We start from the raw sequence: 21,811 nt of genomic DNA, 5'->3' as shown, positions 1-21,811 counted from the left end.
TAGCCATATACCCACACTCACAGTGCATGCAGGGAAGAGCGAGTAGGAGGCAGGGACAGAAGCAAGAGGATGTGTCCTGAAATTCCAATAGTCTCTAAAGAGCCTTAACCTCTAGGGTCGATGCAGGGTTAGTTCAGTCCAGCCCCTGCCAATGTGGGAAAGGGGTGGGTGTCTCCACAGCCAGCCTTTTCCTCCAGGACCTAGTGACTCAAGGGTGGCCCTGATCCCCCTTCACCACAGAAAGCCCCAGGTGAGTCATGAAAAACTGTTCTTTCCTACTTAAAGCCAAGGGTGACAGATTATTGAAAGGCTCTGGGAAAGCAGCCAGCAGGTACCTTGGCACTGCCATGTCTCCAAGATTACTGTAGAGGCCTCCCAGCTAGTTATCCCTCTTTGCCCACTCCCTGCATGGGTTCTGTTTGTCATATGGCACCCAGATTTTCTTTAAAAATGGAAATCTGATCATGTGACTTTCTCATCCAAAACCCAACAGTGACCTCCCACTACACTCAAAGTAAAGGGAAAAGTTTATAATGTGGCAGAGCTGGCCTCTATGAGTGGACAGTCTCCACTTTTCTGCCCCCACCTCCTATCCCTCCTGCGTGGCCCTCTGCATTCATCCCACATAAGTCTTGTTGCAAGTTCTTCATATATGCTGTTCCCCTTCTGCCAGATAACTCTTTTCCAAATATTTGTGCACTTGCTTCCCCCAGTCCTTATTCAGAGAGGCCTTCACTAACCACCTGATCCAAAATAATGCTCTTTCTCTCCTCTCTCTCTCTCTCTCTCTCTCTCTCTCTCTCTCTCTCTCTCACACACACACACACACACACACACACACACAGAGTCATTCTGTCTTCCTACCCTATCTTGTTTTTCATCATGGTACTTATCACTACCTGAAATTAGGTTTACTTCTGTATTTGTTTTCTTTTTGTCTCTCAGCACATTAAATGCTCAATAAATATTTGTTGGATGAATAAATTAATGAAGGCATGTGAAGCTCTTGAGTTTCAGATGCTGGTCACTGATATAGGTGATATTTTAAAGTAAAATCTCCATTAAATTTTCCTTCTCATCCTTTCACAAATGTGTTGCTGCCATAGTAGTGCACCAGAGTGAATACCCAAGGACATGAATAGGTACACACACCATTGTGAACCCACACTCGGCCTTGCACATTTACACTCACTGGACAGTGGGGTCCTGAGGGTTCTCTGTGGTCTAGCAAGAGTTTTGCCCACGGTAGGTTTTCAGTTATGAAAAGAATGCATTCACTCTATGATAGTGTCCAAAGATGAAGCTGGCATAATACTTATTGACTTTGTCCTTTTCTTTCCTAGATTTGTATACACTCAAAGGGAACGCCCATGGGACACCATGCATGTTTCCCTTCCAGTATAACCACCAGTGGCATCACGAATGCACCAGGGAAGGGCGGGAAGACAACCTGTTGTGGTGTGCCACAACCAGCCGATACGAAAGAGACGAAAAATGGGGATTTTGCCCAGATCCCAGTAAGAGTGAATCTCCTCTTCCCCCTCTATCATGAATGAATCAAGGATGATTGGAGAGTTACCTGTATCTAAAGGAAAGCACAGGGATTGATATACTGAACTCTGAATAAGCACTCTGATTCCATTTATCCAGACTTGATTCTGTGTTTGTTTCTTGCTTTGAAAGGACAATCCTGATGCCTATTCCTTTTTCTTTATATTCAAAAGATGTTAATTAGCCATTCTTCATTAAGCTTAGTGTATAAGGATGCTTTAACCAGAATCAAATGGCCATACCCTGTGATCTCATTAACCCCAGCTTCTGGCAAAATACTTAAAAGCAAACCTGAGCATGTATAAAGCTCAGTTATCCTTTCAGTCCACTCTCTTTCATAAGGTGTCTTAATTTCTCCAAGTCCAGACTGCTTGTCTTGCTATCATCAAGTCCAGACATTAGCTGGGCCCTTGACGAACTTTCTAAAAATGGCAGTTGTTCTCATTATTTCTTCACTATGTGTTCTCATCTTGATTCCCTTTTCTTATTACTCGATTTCTAGGTATAACCTCAAAACCTTTTCCTTTCATAACCTGACTTTCAAGGTCCAGTGACATTTGCAATATTCTAACTTTTTTTTTTTTATCAGTTAGTACTTTACTAATTTATTTAACTTACATAAAATGTTTACAATGGTTCCTAAGTATTGGGTAATATATATATATATAATCATCTACTTTCTATATTCAATTTCCTTCACCTCGGTTCCTGCAAGTCAGAGTATCTACACTAACAAAAAAACAAGATGCAAATCAACCGTACCTTTGCAACACCCACCAGCCAATCAGGAGTGAATGTGCAAATTAACCCAACAAAGATGGTTTTCTGCACCACCCCAGTTGCTCCAAGCCTCTGGGCAGTGTGGGAAGGCAGAAAGGCGGCCAGGGGAAGGAAGGCCCATTCTTGCATGAATCTTGGTGCATCAGGCCTCTAGTAGTTTTTATAATCTCCTCATCTTCTATGCCTACCTTCCCCTTCCCACATGTAATAAAATACAGCAAATAAATTGAAACAAAAGCAAACTGAAGAGATTAACTCCAAATAATCTGATAGATAAGTAGAATTGTTTTGTGACCCAAGAGCCAGTATGGCTTAGGGAATAAGAAAAAGTTTAGGCATTAAAATCAGACAGACCAATATTGGAGTCCTTCTTCCCAATGATGAGATGTTAAGTTTCAGTTTCCTGCCACAAAATGGAGAAAATAGCAGTACTATTAGGATTATTGAGAGGAAACAATTAGATGATGCATCTAAGACACTTATGATAGGACACGGCACATGTAAGCCATATCATCGTTATTGTCATCATCAAACCTAACTTATTCTTCCAGCATGCACTTCTGAACCAATAACCCTTCCTCTTTATTGTCTGTCAATAGCACTAAAGTAGGTAAGCATAGTGGTAAATACTAAGAGTATTAGGACTTAAGACCCTCCCTTCAAAGAACTTGGCATCTAGATGTAAGACAGATTTGCTCTGTGCTAGAAAATGCAGACTATAGTTGATATGATAGTCTAGAACCACCTGGGGGAGAGTTAAAAATGCATATCCTAGCCCCCTCCCAGAGACACAGTGGGTCCAGTGGGTGGTACCCAAGTATCTGCATTTTTGACAAGTGCCCAAGGTGATCCTGCTGCAGATAATTCTTCATCAGTCAAAAATAATATGGAGGTAATTCTATGCAACATGCATCAATATACTAGGATGGTCTTACGACATTAAACAATAAATATGATATGAGCTATTGACCAGTCTGAGTGGAGACCTTAAAGTGGAAGTTAAGAATCCCAGTTTCCTGCTGCTGATATTAACCCCTTAGCTGCTGGATTATGAGGAAATGAGGAGGAGAGGAAAGTACAAAGGAGGCTAAGGTAGCAAAGCACACTCAAGCAACTCAGGACAGCAGCTTAATAACCAGCATGAAAATATTTCATACTGAAAATACTGTCAGATCATCAGTCTTTTCTAACTGAATCTGAATGCTTGCATGCAGGTATATGTGCATGTAATCCCTACATTCCTTGGGTTCTTGCATTAGAGGTCATATTGTTTGTATCAGCTTCTCTTTCCATTTCCATCCCTAATAAATTTCCTTATTAAAAATAAACCAATACCAAAAACCGTAACATATATTTCACATGATCCTAATAGTAAGGACTTCGGGGGAGGAGCAGGTAATCCTCACCAGAGGATATTTTTCCATTGATTTTTATAGAGAGTGGAAGAGAAAGGAAGAGATAGAGAGATAGAGAAGCATCGGTGTGAGAGAGACACATCAATAGGTTACCTCCTGCATGCAACTGAGATATGTGCCCTTGACCGGAATCAAACCCAGAACCCTTCAGTCTACAGGCTCATCCACTACAGTTTTCTGTCCACTGAGCCAAACTGGATGGGGTGGGACTTTTCTTTTTTTCTTTTTTTTTTCTTTTTAAGTACAATATCTCCTTGATGTTCTGCAAAGAACACTGTCACCATCCTTTGTCACTTTTAACCAATAATGATGTCCCAGGACAGTACAAAGGAGGCTAAGGTAGCAAAGCACACTCAAGCAACTCAGGACAGCAGTTTAACAACCAGCATGAAAATATTTCATACTGAAAATACTGTCAGATCATCAGTCTTTTCTAACTGAATCTGAATGCTTGCATGCAGGTATATGTGCATGTAATCCCTACATTCCTTGGTTTAGTGATGCTCTAGGCTTCTCACTCACAAGACTATCTATTTGTTCAGCTTCCTACAGCTCAAAGCTTCCTCTGCTTTACAGCCTGCCAGATTCCAGCTCTCCTGACCTTTACCACAACCAGCAGAGAGCATGTTTATTTGTATAATGCTGAATTATAGTACCAGAGTTCTTCCTTTCTTGTTATTTTTTGTTCCTGTGCAGAGTTTAGGTTTTGACATAGTATTTCTGCCCCACATAACTCAAAGTAATGTGTTAGTGACTGAAATTTGAATGACCTGATAGCTCTTTCAGTAGGATCAACAAATGGTTAAGGCAGAGTGAGTGGAATAAAGTAAAGATTTGTACTTCTGTAGTTCCTCTTTCTTACATGGATTTTCTTTTTAGTATCTCAATGTAAAATGATGCTGCCTTTTTTTTAAAAAAAGTTGATAGTAAGAGAGCAAAATTTAAGTGTAGCATTAATAAACACAAACACACTAGCAGTGAAGGGTGTGATCAAACACCTGTCACTATAGGTCTTCAGGAACAAGGATGGCATATAGGAGCAGGCAATAGTAGGTTTGCAGTTGTGAGTACACAAAACACAGCTTATTCTTATATTATTATTTATTAATTATTGTACTATTTTCCATACAAACCTACTTTTGCACACCCCTGTATAGGAAACTCTCTGGGTTTCTTTCAAAGCAATTTGTGTCATACTAGTCCCTCTTGGTTGAATATCATACACAGCTGGAAACTCATGCAGTTAGTCTGATACATTTTTAGGATATCAACCTCTGGAATTATTTGAGTGCCCTTGAACTTGGCTATGTATGAAGTCTCATGTGGGGAGAATAGCTTTCCCTCATGAGGCCTGCCAGGTAAAGCTTTTGTAATTGCTTATGATCAGGCTTAAAAATGTACTTGTAGGTTTTTAACCAGGAGTTGGACTCTCATTAGTAAGGACAGACTTGGAGGAGAAAGTGGAAAGTGGGGTGTTAATTTGGATCACAACTTTCTGATATGCATAGATAAGTTCATTGCCAATACAGATTTGGAAGAGAAAACCAAGCATTCAGGTTGGGACATGTTATATGTGAATCAAGCCTGTAAAAATGTGGACTAGGCAGTTAGACATAAAGGTCTTTATACATTTGAAAGTTATAGGGAAGTGGTTTATGAGAATGGGTAAAATATTCTAGAGCATGTATAAAATAAAAAGGAAGGAGACTTGGGCCAAGTCTTAAAACCTAAACATTTAGTTTAAGTAGAACCAGTAAAGGAGACGAAGAAGAGGTGGCTAGGAGGTAGAAAGGTCACCAGGCATGTGAAGTCAAGAACGTATTGTGGCAAGGAGAGGGAGGGTGCTCACATGCTGCTGAAGGGCCCGATTTGACAAGGCCCGAAAGGAAGTGTTTGCTGGATTTGGCAATATGGAAGTCACTGATGGCCTTGACAGGATATCTTCTAGTTGCCTGATTGAAATTAAAGGGTAAATGTGGAAATGGAAAAGGAGGGAACACTGTCCAATTCATTCTTTGAGGCCACTATTACCCTGATGCCAAAACCAGACAAAGATATTACAAGAAAAGAAAGCTACAGACCAACATTTCTTATGAATATCAATGCAAAAATCTTCAACCAAGTATAGCAAACAGAACTCAACAACATATAAAAAGATTTGTTGCACACCGTTACCAAGAAGAATTTATCCCAAGAATGCAAGATTGTCAGAAACCAATTAAAGTCCTACCCATATCAGTAAGATAAAGGTCAGAAACCAATTAAAGTAATACCCATATCAATAAGATAAAGGTCAAAAGCCACATGATCATCTACTGATACAGAAAACATTTGACAAAATTTCCACACTTTTATGAACACACACACACATACAGACATCCTAGGAACAGAATGGAATGTCCTCAAGTAATAAGGAGAATCTATTTTTAAAAACAAACAAACCCACAAACAGCATAATTAATGATAAAAGACTGAATGCTTTCTCCCTAAGATCAGGAACAAGATAATATGCCAGGGACAATGGCAAAGCTGTGTTCTTAAGGAAGAAAAATAAAACATATTAATAGACAAGGAAAAGTGGCTACATCTCAGTCGTAATCTATGATAAAATCAGTGCTGACAGAAATATACCTCAGTTCATTACAAGAGAGGTGTATTTTGAAAGGAGGAAAATCACTTATTTATAGCATCATGCAAAAGATTTTGGTAATTTTCCCCCAAATGGTAGGAGATTCAAATATATATACATATATATATAATCCACTACTGTGATATATATATATATATATATATATATATATATATATATATATATACACACACACACACACACACACACACACACACACACAACACAGTTGTTTCCCTTATATAAAGATAACCAAAGGTGCAAAGAAATATAACATAATCCTAGCCCTTATATTTGAATGTTTCAAGATAAATATGGGTTAGACACCATCCTTCCATCTTGCATTTTCAGAGCCTTGGGAAGGGAGATTATATATGAAGAAGCAAAGACTAAAAATAAATAGATGCAAGGACCCTAGGCCAAGAGGGGAGTCTGGGCCAAGTGGCTCCCCAGGGAGAGGTCTCTGAGGCAGAGATGAACCTTCAGGAGGTTTGTTGGGGGGTTGTTCTACGGATAACCACCTATGGAAAGGAAGGGAAGAGAGCAAGATGGGAATGCAGGCTGGACTGACCCTCTGAGGTGTCCTCAAGGTGGATGTGCCCTGTGTTGGGAAGAGAGAGGACTCACACCCTGCACTGCTCAATCAGGGTTAGCCGGCTGCCTTTGGGAAGGGAGAGTGACATCAGGCAAAGAAACTGTTCAGCCAAGGCAGTCCTTGAAGAAGGCTTAACGTCGTTGAGAGGTCTCTCCTGGCATCTGGGGAAGTAAGGCCTTCCGTCCTGAAGGGAGAGCCGGGCAGCACATCACAGCACCCTGGTCCCGGGTGGCATTTCCATTCCACTTGTTACAGTACAACCTCCAGTAAGATTTGTGGGGTGACTGGGCCGCAGCCCACATAAAGAAACAGAGAAAGGACCTTGTCTGCCTGTACAAAAGAAGAAATTCTTATTTTTTAGTTAAAACCAAATGAACTTGTTAGGAGATTACAGACACCTGTTGCAAACATTTGATTGGAACTTTCCTTTTGATTAACCTTAAGGATTTGCACAGATAATCCAAAACCAAGAGAAATTGAAGAAAACCGGCTATATCATTTACGCACATACGGGATCACTAGCAAGCCTCTAACTTAGCTGTTTAAGCCTTAAACTTAAAGGTATAGTAGAATTCAATCAGGTCACTACAAAAGACTGTGTCCATATAGCTCCATCTCTGTCTTATTGAGAGGACAAAACTAGGATACGATCAATTGAAGTATCCTAGACTCTAGACCTTTTCTTATCATGATATGGCTTCGGCCCGGAGGCTTATAATTAAGACTTATTGTAGAATCTTTACCCTGGGCAGGAGTGGTCTCCATTCCTATTCCCAGGACTTCTGACATCCTCTCCCTACAACTCCCCTTCTCACATCTTACCCACCTTCTAGTACAGAAGGCTACTCCGACCTGCCCTCCTGGGAAGTGCTTTGAGTTTTTCTTTTAGGCTGGTGCTTGCTTCATGCACCATCTGCCTGAAAATCAGGAATGCGTTTAATGCGAGTTCCTGACCTCCTGATTCAGAAAACAAGGAATCTGCAAGTTTTTTTACAAGCTGGCTAAATGATGGTTATGCACACTTGCCTTGTAAACATCCTCCCTCAGAGCCTCAGCTGTCACAGGGTGAGCTCCTGTCTGATAATGCAGAGTGTGCTGTCCAGCTGGGGATGGCCTAACATTTTAACAGAAAACAATCTTTAAGGACTCAGACATTTCAGCCACCAGGCAGGGCAAGATGGTGCCTGAAAATGTCCTTTCTTTCTCTTACTTTTCTGCAGTTGTTTTACTTGGTGGTAGCCTTGTTTTCTACCCTCCTACAATCTTGCATCTTTCTATAAATACACGTATCAGTCAAGAAACTCTAGCCGAAAAACCTATTTGGCTCAGTGGATAGAGTGTCGGCCTATGGACTGAAAGGTCCCAGGTTCGATTCCAGTCAAGGGCATGTACGTTGGTTGTGGGCACATTCCCGGTGGGGGTCGATGATTCTCTCTTATCGATGTTTCTAGCTTTCTACCCTCTCACATCCTCTCTGTAAAAAAATCAACAAAATATATATATATATTTTTTTAAAAAGAAACTCTTCAGACAACCTTGGATGTAATTAGTGCTTTGACAACTTATGGTTTACCAACACAGTTCTGGGGAAAGCATGTGGCAAACAGACATGGAACAAACTTTCCACATTAGCAAGGATATCTGACTATTACAGTGGGAAAAAGAAAGCAAACAAAAAAAAGAACTCATTGTCAGATAAGTCTGAAATATACTGAAATAAAGTTAAGCTCTTTCTTCTCAGAGCCTTTAAGAAGCGAATGTACATTATGAATTTCTTACAGAAGGCTATCTACACAGGCATGAGGTCCTGGATCTCCCTGGGGAGCTCTTGAAGTTGTACTATTCTGCGGATCACACTTGCGGAAAGGCTGTTCTAGGTTTTAGCAGATTGTTGTCCATCACTTACACTCATGCTGTAGCATGGGTCATGTTTTCTACATTGTGAAATTCTTTGGCTGAGTTTGATTTCAGATAATTATTTTTTAAAATTATTTCAGCTAATTATTGTAGCTGCTTAGTTCACCTTGGGTTTTGGTTTAAACCTTTAGCAAAAGTATTCAAATTAGGTCTTCATTTTCAATAAATTTCAGATTTTAGACCCACATTTTATCTTTATTAAATTTACTTTTAAACATACTATGCAATTGTTGGTCAATGTTTTATAAGTGCTTTTCTTCCTTTTGGCTGAAAGAACTTTATAAAATTAAATATCGGTTTTCCTGTTCTCGGTGTTTATGTGAAAACTGTGTTCTCTATAGACTCATATGTCAACTGTATCCCTTTCATTTCCTCTCACATTTTGGTTTTGGCGGGGGAAGCCTTTTGAAATCACACTTGCATCTACCTCAAATAAACCTTTACAGTCATACAGCTTTCAGTATAAAGCTCTAAATGATTACTTGTTAAAGGACTCAGATGTTACTTTCACAAATTCTTCACTTCTATTTCCTTCTCTTAAAAATGCCTTCTTTTCTTTCCCCAAAAGGATCAGAGCTTCTTTATTGATAATTTCTAGAAGTTCCTTTAAATCTTGAATGAGTATAACCGTAAAGTACCAATGGGATACAAATGCAGATTTCATCCTAGAGACCTAATCAGGAATCAATAAAATACAGAAGTTTTAGAGGCTGCAGTTTGGAATGATTCCATTTCAAATTCCTCTTAGAAGCATATGGCCTTCTAGAGAAAAAAATTACAGCTAATGGTTTGATGGCTTTTGTTTCCAGCATCAGCAGAAATGGGTTGCGATGCTGACTGGGAGAAGGATCTTGATGCACACATTTGCTACCAATTCAACCTGCTTTCTTCTCTCTCCTGGAGAGAGGCACATTCGTCATGCCAGATGCAAGGTGGCGCTTTACTAAGTATTGCAGATGAGGCTGAAGAAAGTTTCATAAGGAGTAAGTAGGACATTGATATTGATACAATTTAAATGATTGTTAACAATTATGTCCACATATGCAAAGATATATTCTGGGGAGGGTGTTCCATGGGAAATATTTTTCATTTATTAATATGGTCCAAATTCACACCCAGGCCATTCCATTTGGCACCCAGTGTTCCTTATTTTCTCACCCTTGTAGAAGAGAAGCTGAGGCCCCAGCAAGGGAGTCAGAGCTTGCAGTAAAGCAAGTGAATCTGGGAGACTTGGACATTAAGTACAAATCCCTGCTCTGCTAGAGATCTTAGCTGTTTAGTTCCCATTAATAAATAATCAAGTAATTTATTAAGTAAAATCTTTCCTGTTACTCACTGTGCAGTATGTAGTAGGCCTGGTGGATTGCAAAGAATTTAAAATTTGGTTGGAAAAGCAAAGGCACACACATGGTAACTAATAGTATAGGAGAATAAAATGTCAAATGAGTTGAGATTATGAGCTGGGTGTTGTGTTTCACTTATCACCTAAACTCTCTCCCTCGTCTCCTTTAAAGATTAAATGAGTTTGTGTATATGCACAAACAGCTTTAAAAAAATTGGAAACATCTGAAAATGTCACAAAATTAATTATTTTCATTAATAGTGACTGACACCTTTTTCAAATTTTATTGCATATGTAGTATATGTTTATTCTATTCTAGAATAAATTTTAAATTTTAAATTTCTATGTATATAGAAAGAAAAACAAGTCTCCCATAATTCCACAATTCAGATGGAACCACGTATTTTAGCTAACACATAAAATACATGCATATATACATGTATTTCTGAAAAACTGTATTGAAAAAAAATAGGAAGCACCTCTATTAACTCTAAGGTTAGGAGCAGGGACCAAAGAGCCATCTCCTTGGGTTTGAATCCTGCCTCTACCACTTACTAGCAAGGCTACCTAAGCAAGTGCCTCCACTTCCTTCTATCAAATGGAATCCTATATAATAAAAGGCTAATATGCAAATTGACTGAACGATGGACTGACTGGTCACTATTGTGTGCATTGATCACCAGGGGGCAGATGCTCAATGCAGGAACTGCCCCCTGGTGGTCAGTAGGCTTCCACAGGGGGAGCACCATTCAACCAGAAGCTGGGCTCATGACTGGCAGGTGCAGTGGTGGTGGCAGGAGCCTCTCCCCTCTCTGCAGCAGCGCTAAGGATGTCTGACTGCCAGCTTAGGCCCGCTCCAGCAGGCCAGAACCATCATTTGGACATCCCCTAAGGGCTCCCGGACTGTGAGAGGGCACAGGCCAGGCTGAGCCCCCCCCCCCCCCAAGTGCATGAATTTCTTGCACCAGGCCTCTAGTTAATAATAATACTTACCACTTGGCGATATGGAATACATGTTATAATGCATGTGAAATTTTAGAAAATTTTAGAAAACTAACATCTTCATATAACTTACATATAACAAACACTCATGTGTTAACCATTTAAGTACCATACACACAGTTTGGTATTATACTTAATTTACTTATTTTAATATAATGAACATCTTTCCATCTCTAAAAACATAGATATACATAGATAGGAATAGATAGATACAATTATTTATTTTATTTTATTTATTTGTTGCTAGTATAAACTATACCTGCACATACCTTTGTGTGTAGTTCTTTAATTATTTCTCTACTAGAGGCCCGGTTAATGAAATTTGTGCACTGGGGAGGGGGTGTCCTCAGCCTGCACCCTCTCCAATCTGAGACCCTTCAGGTGATGTCTGACTGTGGGATCGGACCTAAACCAGCACAATCTGGGACTGCTGGTTCCCAACCGCTTGCCTGCCTGCCATCCTGATCACCCCCTAACCACTCCCCTGTCAGCCCGGTCACCCCAAATACCCTTCCCTGCTGGCCCAATTGCCCCAACTGCCCTCCCCTGCAGATCCAGTCACCCCCAACTGCCCTCCCCTACTGGTCCAGTTGTCCCTAACTGCCCTCCCCTGCTGGTCCAGTCGTCCCCAACTGCACTCCCCTGCAGGCCTGGTTGCCCCTAACTGCCCTCCCTTCCTGGCCTGGTTGCCCTTAACTGCTATCCTTGATGGCCTAGTACCCACCCCCCCAACTGCCCTCCCCTCCTGGCCATCTTGTGGCAGCCATCTTTGACCACATGGGGGCGGTCATCTTGTGTGAGAGCATGAGGGTCAATTTGCATATCACCTCTTTATTATTTAGGATCTTTGTAGAAGTAGATTCACTGGGTGGAAGTGGAAGCATGCTTTAAGGCACATGTGTCAAACACAAGGCCCGCGGGCCAAATCCAGCCCGCCAGGCCTTGCAATGTGGCCCGCACCGCGCTGTCATCATTGCACTTTGCTGTCAGTTTATGACATTGTCAGTTTATGACTGTTCAGTAAACCATTCGGCCCGCGATTTAGGCTGGATTTTAGATTTTGGCCCCTTCTCTGATTGAGTTCGACACCCCTACAAGGTTTGGAGAAGTCACTAATATCTTCCAGAAAGATTGTAACAAATCCATGAAAAATGCATGCCTGCTCCTTTCCTCACAGACGTGCAAAAGTGAAGTCATCATTGAAATTGATTTGAATGAATCACATTTTAGAAAAACACCATTTCCAAAGTCATTGTTAGATTGTAATGATTTTCATAGAAAATTTTGCATACTACTTGTGAATTACAATTGTTACCTATTTTCACTGTCAGTATTTCTAATAAGAGGGTTTGGACTTGCTCATCTAACTTAAATAACAATTTAAAAATATGTCAGAGATTTTTATTTAAATACCACAATTCTATAATTAGACGGGGGATTGTTTAGGAAAACAGAAGTCTGTTCATAAATGGAGAAGCCTATTCTGATCAAGGGGTTTTTTAATGATGAGAACAGGCTACTATCACTGATGAACACTAACTATGATATATGGGATTACCTAAGCTTTCACAAATGCCAAGAGCTACCCAAAGGAATTTAGGTTTGAGTTTGTTACTATAGAATAGGGGTGTCGAACTCAATCAGAGAAGGGGCCAAAATCTAAAATCCAGCCTAAATCGCGGGCCGAATGGTTTACTGAACAGTCATAAACTGACAATGTCATAAACTGACAGCGGAGTGCAGTGATGACAGCGCGGTGCGGGCCACATTGCAAGGCCTGGCGGGCTGGATTTGGCCCGCGGGCCTTGTGTTTGACACATGTGCTATAGAATTATGAATCAATTTAGTCTTAAAGTAAAATAGACTGTTTTGATACTTATAAACAAGATTATAAATTACACAATGATTTTTTATGTGTATTGTTAAAACAATTGCACAGAGGGTATCAAAATTAACTCTAGTAAGAATAACTAATATTTAAATATTTTAAGTAGATTATTTGAAAATATGACTTGGCACTTACACCATATGAAATGTGAAAATTTCTCCATCTTGTCCATCCATCTTCCATTCTGCCCTCTGCCATCAATATATGACTTAATCAAACAATGGCACTGAAAGGACTGAACTAATCAGCATTAGAAAGAGATTCCACGTTAATGCCTCAGGAGTTTGGAAGGGCAGGGCCCATGAATGTTATGCTATTTCTGTTTAGTGATTTCTGGGCTCTCAAAATTATAAAGCACCTTTTTCTCCTTCCTAATTGTGTTAGATTCTTCCAGTTGAAATATTATATTGAAATATTAAATATAATATTATATTGAAATGGCCAACCACAGAGGATGCTGCAGCCTTGTTAAGTGAATACACTGACTCCTATAACCTGGGTGACTGTGCAATGGATCATCCAGACTGAGACTCTTTTGAGGGTAAAAGCAACTGTGATTCATCATTACTCGGGAGCTAACAACATAACATAGACCTTGAGCTTTCAAGGCAAATTGGGACAGGGAGCCACCCTATTTATTATACAACTCTTATCTGTCAGGGTCTCAGTCTTGGGCAGGGCGCCTACATTTGATGCAAAATAAATTGGGTTCCAAAGCAGATGGACTATGAGAGAACAAGGCTCTCCTTTATAGATGAAAAGATTAAAAGGAAAAAGAAAGTGAAATATGGATGATGGATAGAAACTAGACTTTTGATGGTAAGTATGCAATAACAGATATCAAATTGTAATGCTGTACAACTAAAATTTATATACTACATTAACCATGTTACAAAGTAAATAAATAAATACATAAATAAATAAAATTAAGTGGCAATATTTGAAAGTGTCACAAAATTAGCCACTTTCACTAAATGTTTTTCACACTGTCTCCCCAAACCCCATATTTTATAGTACAAGTAGTACATGTTTATTCTAGAATAATTTTTTTAATTCAAGTGCACAAAAAGAAGAAAAAACAAGAAATATTTCCATTAATTCTTCAATTTTAATTTGAAGATCAAAATATGTGTCGATGCACATGTTTATACATAGCATTTATAACCAAAATGGCGTCAACTTAAAACCTGAGGGGTTGTGGCACAGTGGGTAGGAAGGAGTAGGGGCCACAGAGCCAGCCTGACCGAAACACTTTTCACCCCAAGTTGAAGAATCATTTGCTTTATGCATGGCCCTTACGTTCCAACCTGCTACGGATCCCTCTGGGTCCTTTGGTCACCTGGATCTAGACTCCTCAGCTGGAGTCCTGACATATAGGAATTAAGTCTCCAAGCTGAAGTCTCCAGTCACATGTGGGGAGCAAAGAAAGTTTTTCTGGGAGTGGCCCTGGACACTCACCATCACCCTCTGCAACCCTAAGTGCACACAAATGAAATGGTCTCAGAGTCGTAACCATGCACTCGGATGGATTGACAACTACTGAGAGGCAGCATCTCTAGTGCTTACATACATCTCAGTGAGCCTCCAGGAGACTGATTGTTCCTCAAGACAAGGCGAGGCTGGCAGCGGCTTCTTCTTCTTCTTCTTCTTCTTCTTCTTCTTCTTCTTCTTCTTCTTCTTCTTCTTCTTCTTCTTCTTCTTCTTCATGTTTTTATTGACTTCAGAGAGGAAGGGAGAGGGAGAGGGAGGGAGGAGAGAGAGAGAGAGAGAGAGAGAGAGAGAGAGAGAGAGAGAGAGAGAGAGAGAGACATTAATGAGAGAAAGTCATTGATTGGTTGCCTCTGCATGCCCCCTACTGGGGATCTAGTCCACAACTCAGGCATGTGCCCTGACTGGGAATCACTGTGACCTCCTGGTTCATGGGTCAATGCTCACTCACTGAGCCACACCAGCTGGACAAGGCTGGCTTCTTTACTCTGAAGCACCAGAGTGGGGTTAGTAGCACTTAAACCCTTCCTGTCATCGGCTGGTGTTAATTTATGACTCTGTTCCAGGAATAGAAAAACAAGAAAGAAACGTAACATTGATCTTTTTAAAACTAATTTCTCTTCATTTCAGAGCACTTAAGGGGTGAAACGCTGGCGGTGTGGATGGGTCTAAACCAGCTGGATGAAAATGCTGGCTGGCAGTGGTCCGACAGAACCCCACTCAGCCATCTGAACTGGAATCCAGGTACCCGCGGCATTTTATTTACCTTCAACAGGTGGCATCATCCCACAGCCTGACTCAGGTGGCATCATCAGGTGGCAGCCTGAAACAGAAGTATTTCCCACGTATATCTGGTATATGTGCTGTTAAAACAATTGCATACAGAGTATTCAAAATTAACTCTAAGATAAAAAGAACTAATATTTAAATATGTTAAGTAGATTATTTGAAAGTATCACTTAGCACTTACCCCCATATGAAATGTAAAAACTTTTTTGAAAGTGGCTTACAAAGAAATGTTAAACCTGACTTAATTCCCGTAAGGGTTTTCCAGATAAGAAAATGGAGGCCAAAAAGGGAAGCTGTGTATTTAGTGAGGGTTGCAAGAAGATCTGGGTCAGAGCCAAAATTCTAGTCAGCTGTTTTAAAAATAGCCACAAAGAGCAAAACATTTCTCTGCTTTAACAACAATAAAATCCACTATTGCCAACTTTGGAAAATCATTTCATTGTCATGTCTGGACTTCAACTGCAAAATCACAAATATAAGGTCTTAAAGGATTTAACGTCTATGTCAGAGAGAAGGAATGTATCGTGGATGCTAAGGCTACATTTCAATATACAATAGATTATACTGACTGCTTTTGCTTCTAACATAAACTACACAAACACTGTATTTTCAGAAATAAGTTTTGAGCCATTTGTTGAATATCGCTGTGGGACATTTAATCCATTTATGGCAAATGCCTGGAGAGTTCGGGACTGTGAGGCCACCTTACCTTACATCTGTGAAAAATACTTAAACCACTCTGATCAGGAAGTAGTGGGTAAGTGTTTTCATTCTGAGTTTCTCTTATGAGTTGCTTACTTGTCCTTTCAATATAGTCAAAGTCCTCCATTTTTGCTAATAATTCATAATTTAAACTTAGCTAAGGTTAGTTTTGTATTGGTAGGATTAAAAATGTACAACAAGATAATATTTGTTATTCTAAAGCAAGCACGTCAAACTCGAAGCACGTGGGCCATATGTGGCCCACAACAAATATTTTTGTGGCCCAGCCAATACAATGGTATGTAAGAAACGTTTTAACAAAAATTTCGTAACTTAATTTTTACAATATCCTGTTGTACATAATTATTAATAACGAACTACTACGTTTGCTCATGACTGATTACTATAAGCGTGCTGCATTCATTTCCCTTATGCACCTTACACGCAGGCACACCATTTCTCTCCACTAATACTAGCAGCAAATATTTTAGAAGCCGATTGCTGTGTAATTAGTCTTGGACTGACTTGTTTGGTGTGTGCAACAGGAAATATTTCGCTTTCAGAGAACAAGAAAAATAGGTTTATTTGTGTTACTCTTATTAATTTGTGCAGTTATTCAGTGTCTGGTAAGTTAATTATGTTTAAGAAAAAATATTAATTTTTATTAAAATGTTCTATGGTTTTATGTTAATGATTACTCATTTATTTCAGCCCTTTGTATTCAACATGTCTCAATCGAAATAAACCTGTTTCTATGAAAATTTAAGTTGTTGTTTTTGTGGCCCACATAAACTTAAGCCTGTGTTAGCCTTTGAGTTTGACATGGTTGTTCTAAAGGCACCATGAATTTAATACATGCATTTAGGTTTTTACTAAAAACTAAAGCAGAGTAACCTAAGCATTTGAAAACCTAAGCATTTTCTTTTTTATTATTATTTTTTTAAATATATATTTTATTGATTTTTTTACAGAGAGGAAGGGAGAGAGATAGAGAGCTAGAAACGTCGATGAGAGAGAAACATCGACCAGCTGCCTCTTGCACACCCTCTACTGGGGATGTGCCTGCAACCAACGTACATGCCCCTGACTGGGATCGAACCCGGGACCTTGCAGTCCGCAGACCGACACTCTACCACTGAGCCAAACCAGCTTCGGCTTCTTCCTCTCTTTTTAAAAAATTTGCGTTCTTAATCATTCTGTGTTTAAAAAGCTTCCTTTTCTCTTCTAATTTTGAGTTTTATTGATAGTTGTCCTAGAAATTAAATGTAAATTAGAAAACAGTTTTAGAAAATTCTTTGCTTCATTGATTTTCTATCACACGCTATAGCTCTAAATAATAAGACATCCTCCTGAAATAACATGCAAAACTTTAGGTGTAACTTGAATACTACCTAATTACAATCTAGTACCTGGACATCCAATTATTTCTGTCTGTTGAAGGTCTATTACCTCTTTTTAGTTTCTGTGGGAATTAATGTCTTAACTTAAAAAGCAGAGATTAAAACCTAGCCATTGTTAAAAGAATCATTACCAGAATAATCAGAAACAACTCTAGATTTAAAATAACAAGCTGAATTATCATTTTAAAATATTATTCCTTACAACCAGGCCTTAACTTTCTAAATTTCTTTACACAGCTAAGTCTCAGGCTATTGTAGAGTTCGGGGGCAGACAGAAGAAGCATTGTGCCTTTGTTTTGTGTTGAGACATTTTTCATTGTTTCAATAATGTGCTGAAATTGCTCATACCCTTCTTCCCTTCCTATCATTTTCCTTTTTCCATTTCTTCCTTCTTTATTTGTTCATTCTTATGGCTTCTTGCACTCCCTCCTACTCCCCTTTTTTTCTTGTTTTATCTACTCCCCTGATCTAATAACTGAGGCCAGAGACCAGAAATGAGGGCAGTTAAGCTAAATTTGTTTGGATTAATAACTGTTGTTTCAAGTTCAACAAGTCCTTTTGATGATCCGTTCCAGCGTTTTCAAACTGCATTCCAGGATCCTGCGTTCCAGGTTCTTTGCTTGAGTCTACCTTCGCTTCAATCGGAGAAGCTGCGGTTTTTGTTTTGTTTGTTTTAGTTTTAAAAAAATATTTACTGTTAAAAGTATTACATATGTCCCCTTTTGTTTCCCATTGACCCCTGCTAGCCCGCCCCTGCAATCCTGCCCCAGACCTCCACCACACTGCTGTGTGTCCATGGGTTATGTATATATGATAAGAGTTCTTTGGAGAAGCTCCTTTTTTGTCTTTTTATCTTACCTTTCAAGTGAAACTTAAGGTCCCATATTTAGAAGAGGGTCTCTGACATTATTTTTTAGGTTGAAAACCACTTGGTAGATGATACTAAAAGTTTCTACAATCTTCAACTGTGATGCTAATTGCTGCCAGAGCCCTGAAAATAATTTTTTCTTTTTCTTTTTTTTTTTGTTTCCAATCCTCACCCAAGGATATTTTTCATTGATTTTTTTTTTTAGAGAGAGTGGAAGGGAGAGGGAAAGACAGAGAGAAACATCGATTGGTTGCCTCCGGCACATGTCCCACTAGAGCCGGCTGGGGAGGAGCCTGCAAATGAGGTATGTGTCCTTAACCTGAATCAAACCAGGACCCTTCCATCCACAGGGTCCTGGTTCGATTCAGGTGGATGCTCTATCCGCTGAGCCAATTCAGCTAAGGCCCTAAAAGCAATTTAAAAAGAAGGTTGTTTCCCATACTACAGTGGAATCGCAACTAATTAAATTAGTGCTTAAGGGAGGCACTCAGTTGTGGTTAATAAAATAAAGATGCTGTCACCAGGTTGGGGACAAGCTCCTGGAAGAAAAGAGTCCAAACTTGCCATGCACACCCCTTCCTTTCCCTCTAATCTCAAAACATCATGACACCATTTTCCTCTATTTCTAACCCAGCATTCCTAAGAATCCAGAGGGATGCCATAGGCACTCACCCTACCCTTGAGATAAAAGCTACTTGTCATCTCTGCTCTAGAGGAATTGGCCAGAACTTCTGACTCTTTTCAGCCCAGGATAAATATCTATCCCCACCGACATCCTATATAATAAAAATCTAATATGCTAAGTGTCTGGTCATCTAGTCGGCCGTTCAACCAATCAAAGCATAATATGCTAATGATATGCTAAGGTCATTCAACAAGCTTGCTATGACATGCACTGACACCAGAGGGCAGACAGTTGGCCAGACACTATGACATGCATTGACGACCAGGGAAAGATGTTTCGACCAGTAGGTGAGCTTGCTGCTGGGGTTCAGCCAATTAGGACTGAGTGAGATGGGCTGGACACACCCCGGACCCTTCCACGGTCCCTCCCTGGCTGGCCAACCTCCCGCCTACCTCCCCAACCCCGATCATGCACCAATGGGGTCCCTCGGCCTGGCCTGTGCTCTCTGGGACCCCCTGGGGAATGTCAGAGAGCCAATTTTGGCCTGATCCTGCAGGCCAGTACTGTATATAAAATATAATTTAAATTATGGTTCCTAACAGCCCTTTTTCAGTGTGAAAAGATTTTTTTAAAAAATAGAGATCTATAACTGGTAAATTTTATACCTAGCCCTGACTCTCAGCTTTGGCTACCTGACCTTTGCCAAGTCCCCTTACCTCTTTGTGCTTTAGAAAGCACATCTGGAAAATGAAGCACTGGGATCCATTAGGTCTGGCTCATAGATTGGGTCCTTCTCAACTCTGAAGACCTGGAATCCTATAATTCATGCTATTGTTTCATTTTTCTGTTTCTCAAAATTTTAATCATATTCTGATGTCATCACTTATATTTATTCTTATATTAAAAACAATATTTATATCAAGAGTAATGAGTAATGTTTTTTTAAATGTGGGAAATGAAATTGTTTTTGTTTATGTTGCTGTTTTAAAAAGAAAAAGATGCTTGGAAATACTATGCTACCCACTGTGAGCCCGGCTGGAATCCCCACAATCAGAATTGCTATAAACTTCAGAAAGAAGGAAAGACCTGGAATGAGGCTTTGCATTCTTGCCAGTCTGATAACAGTACATTGATGGACATAGCTTCGTTAGCGGAGGTGGAGCTTCTTGTAACCCTCCTTGGAGATGGTGAGTGCCAAATGTCTTTGATTTAAGAGGTATGAGATACAATATAGTAACTTTTAAATTAAGGTATTTAAAAGTGCTTATTTGTGGCATATATATCTGAAGTTTCTAAATAATATCCAGAAGTGAAAAATCATTAGATTTTTACAAAATACATGCTCAGAAACTTTGTAATATCTCACATCATATATATATATATATATATATATATATATATATATATATATATATTTTTTTTTTTTTTTTAAGGGGCAAATGTTGTTTCTTGAAACTTCTAATAAAAAACCCTAAACCTATAATTTAGCTCTATGGCCACTGAATAGCAATAATATGCTGTGGTCATATAATCTAAGCACTAAAAGGAATTGGTTAGAAAAATAATTGTATTAAAATAACTTCAGCCAGTGAAAATAGATAATTTATTTTGTGTGGTGCTTTTCAAGCTTCGTGACATGTTTGGGAGTTCCAGGTTTCCAGACCTTCACCCAGCTTTAGTTCATCAAAAGGAATCTGCCTCTATCTATGTCATGGATTTAATATAGAGTTCTGCCAGGAAATATTAAAACCATTGACTTAGAGTAAATTTTTTAAATGAAAATAAAAATCTCCAGACTCTATTCTGAGGAATTTTTCAAGTTAGATTTTAATTTAGGGTGAAAACAAAGAAATGACTCTGTCATTTCTCCTCATCTTTCCCATTGGTGTTTAAAGAATCCTGTGGCTGCCTCCATATCAATAGCAGCACTTGGGCATATCCCTCAGCCACATGGGGTCTTTCACCCAACCTGGGCTGTCAAATTTTATTTCTGTCTCGGGCAACCCCATTGCTCCTATTTCCATGCTTTTAAAAGTTTCCGCTCCTTTTTTCCTGGGGAAAAAAAAAAAAAAAAAAAAAAAAAAAAGAAAGAACGAAATGTATCATAAAGCTAGACTACCATTAAAAGTTATTTTGTGTGTGCCTTTACCTAATCCAATAGACCTTCCTGTTTTTCCTTTTTGTAGGCAGAAACAAAGACAAACTTTCCAGATCTACTCTCCTTCCAGTAGCAGGATCTAGAGTCCCAGCAGTCTGACTGGTTTTTAAGCATTGTCCTGGCGTAGGCTGTACCTCCCACTCTGCCTCACGGCTAACGCCGGTATCAAGCAGGTCAGCTAGCACAGTGTAGGGGAAAAGGTTTAAGCTGGTATTTTTACCAAGACTTAAACAGGTTTCATCACATGAAGAAATCCCTTGCAAAGTGGTATATTTTGGTAATAATCCCAGTGCATTATCTCCTTTGCATATAATAGGATTCCTTTAAGTAGTTTATATTTGTTTCTTACAGAAAATGCATCCGAAACATGGATTGGTTTAAGCAGCAATAAAACTCCTGTTTCCTTTGAATGGTCTAATGGCTCTTCAGTCACCTTTACTAATTGGCATACACATGAGCCCCAAATTTTTCCAAATAGAAGCCAGTTATGTGTCTCAGCTGAGGAATCTGTAAGTTTATTTGTTTGTTCAATGCTCCCTTTGCTGGACTTGTATGGAAGGCCGCCTCCACCAGAACGCACAGTCCCTGCTCCTCACGGAACTTCCTTGCTGGCCAGTAACCGTGTACCACAGGGAAAACAGGGTGGTGACAGTTGTCATGAT

At 39.5% G+C, this 21,811-nt stretch overlaps 1 protein-coding gene across 1 annotated transcript in view; it reads left to right on the top strand.

Annotated features, from left to right (window-relative positions):
• Positions 1-21,811, top strand: part of PLA2R1 (phospholipase A2 receptor 1) — a 113,142-nt gene that overhangs the window by 20,746 nt on the left and 70,585 nt on the right. The window contains 6 exon segments of the mRNA XM_084891505.1: positions 1,344-1,517; positions 9,697-9,870; positions 15,238-15,351; positions 16,010-16,153; positions 19,984-20,178; positions 21,501-21,658. Of these exon segments, the coding sequence (XP_084747631.1) occupies positions 1,344-1,517; positions 9,697-9,870; positions 15,238-15,351; positions 16,010-16,153; positions 19,984-20,178; positions 21,501-21,658 (959 nt within the window).

Source organism: Pipistrellus hanaki (genome assembly GCF_964339955.1).
Source record: "Pipistrellus hanaki genome assembly, chromosome: 8".
Taxonomy (NCBI): Eukaryota; Metazoa; Chordata; class Mammalia; order Chiroptera; family Vespertilionidae; genus Pipistrellus; species Pipistrellus hanaki.
The sequence above is the reverse complement of the archived record's forward strand: the minus strand, read 5'-3'. Positions and strand labels throughout refer to the sequence as shown.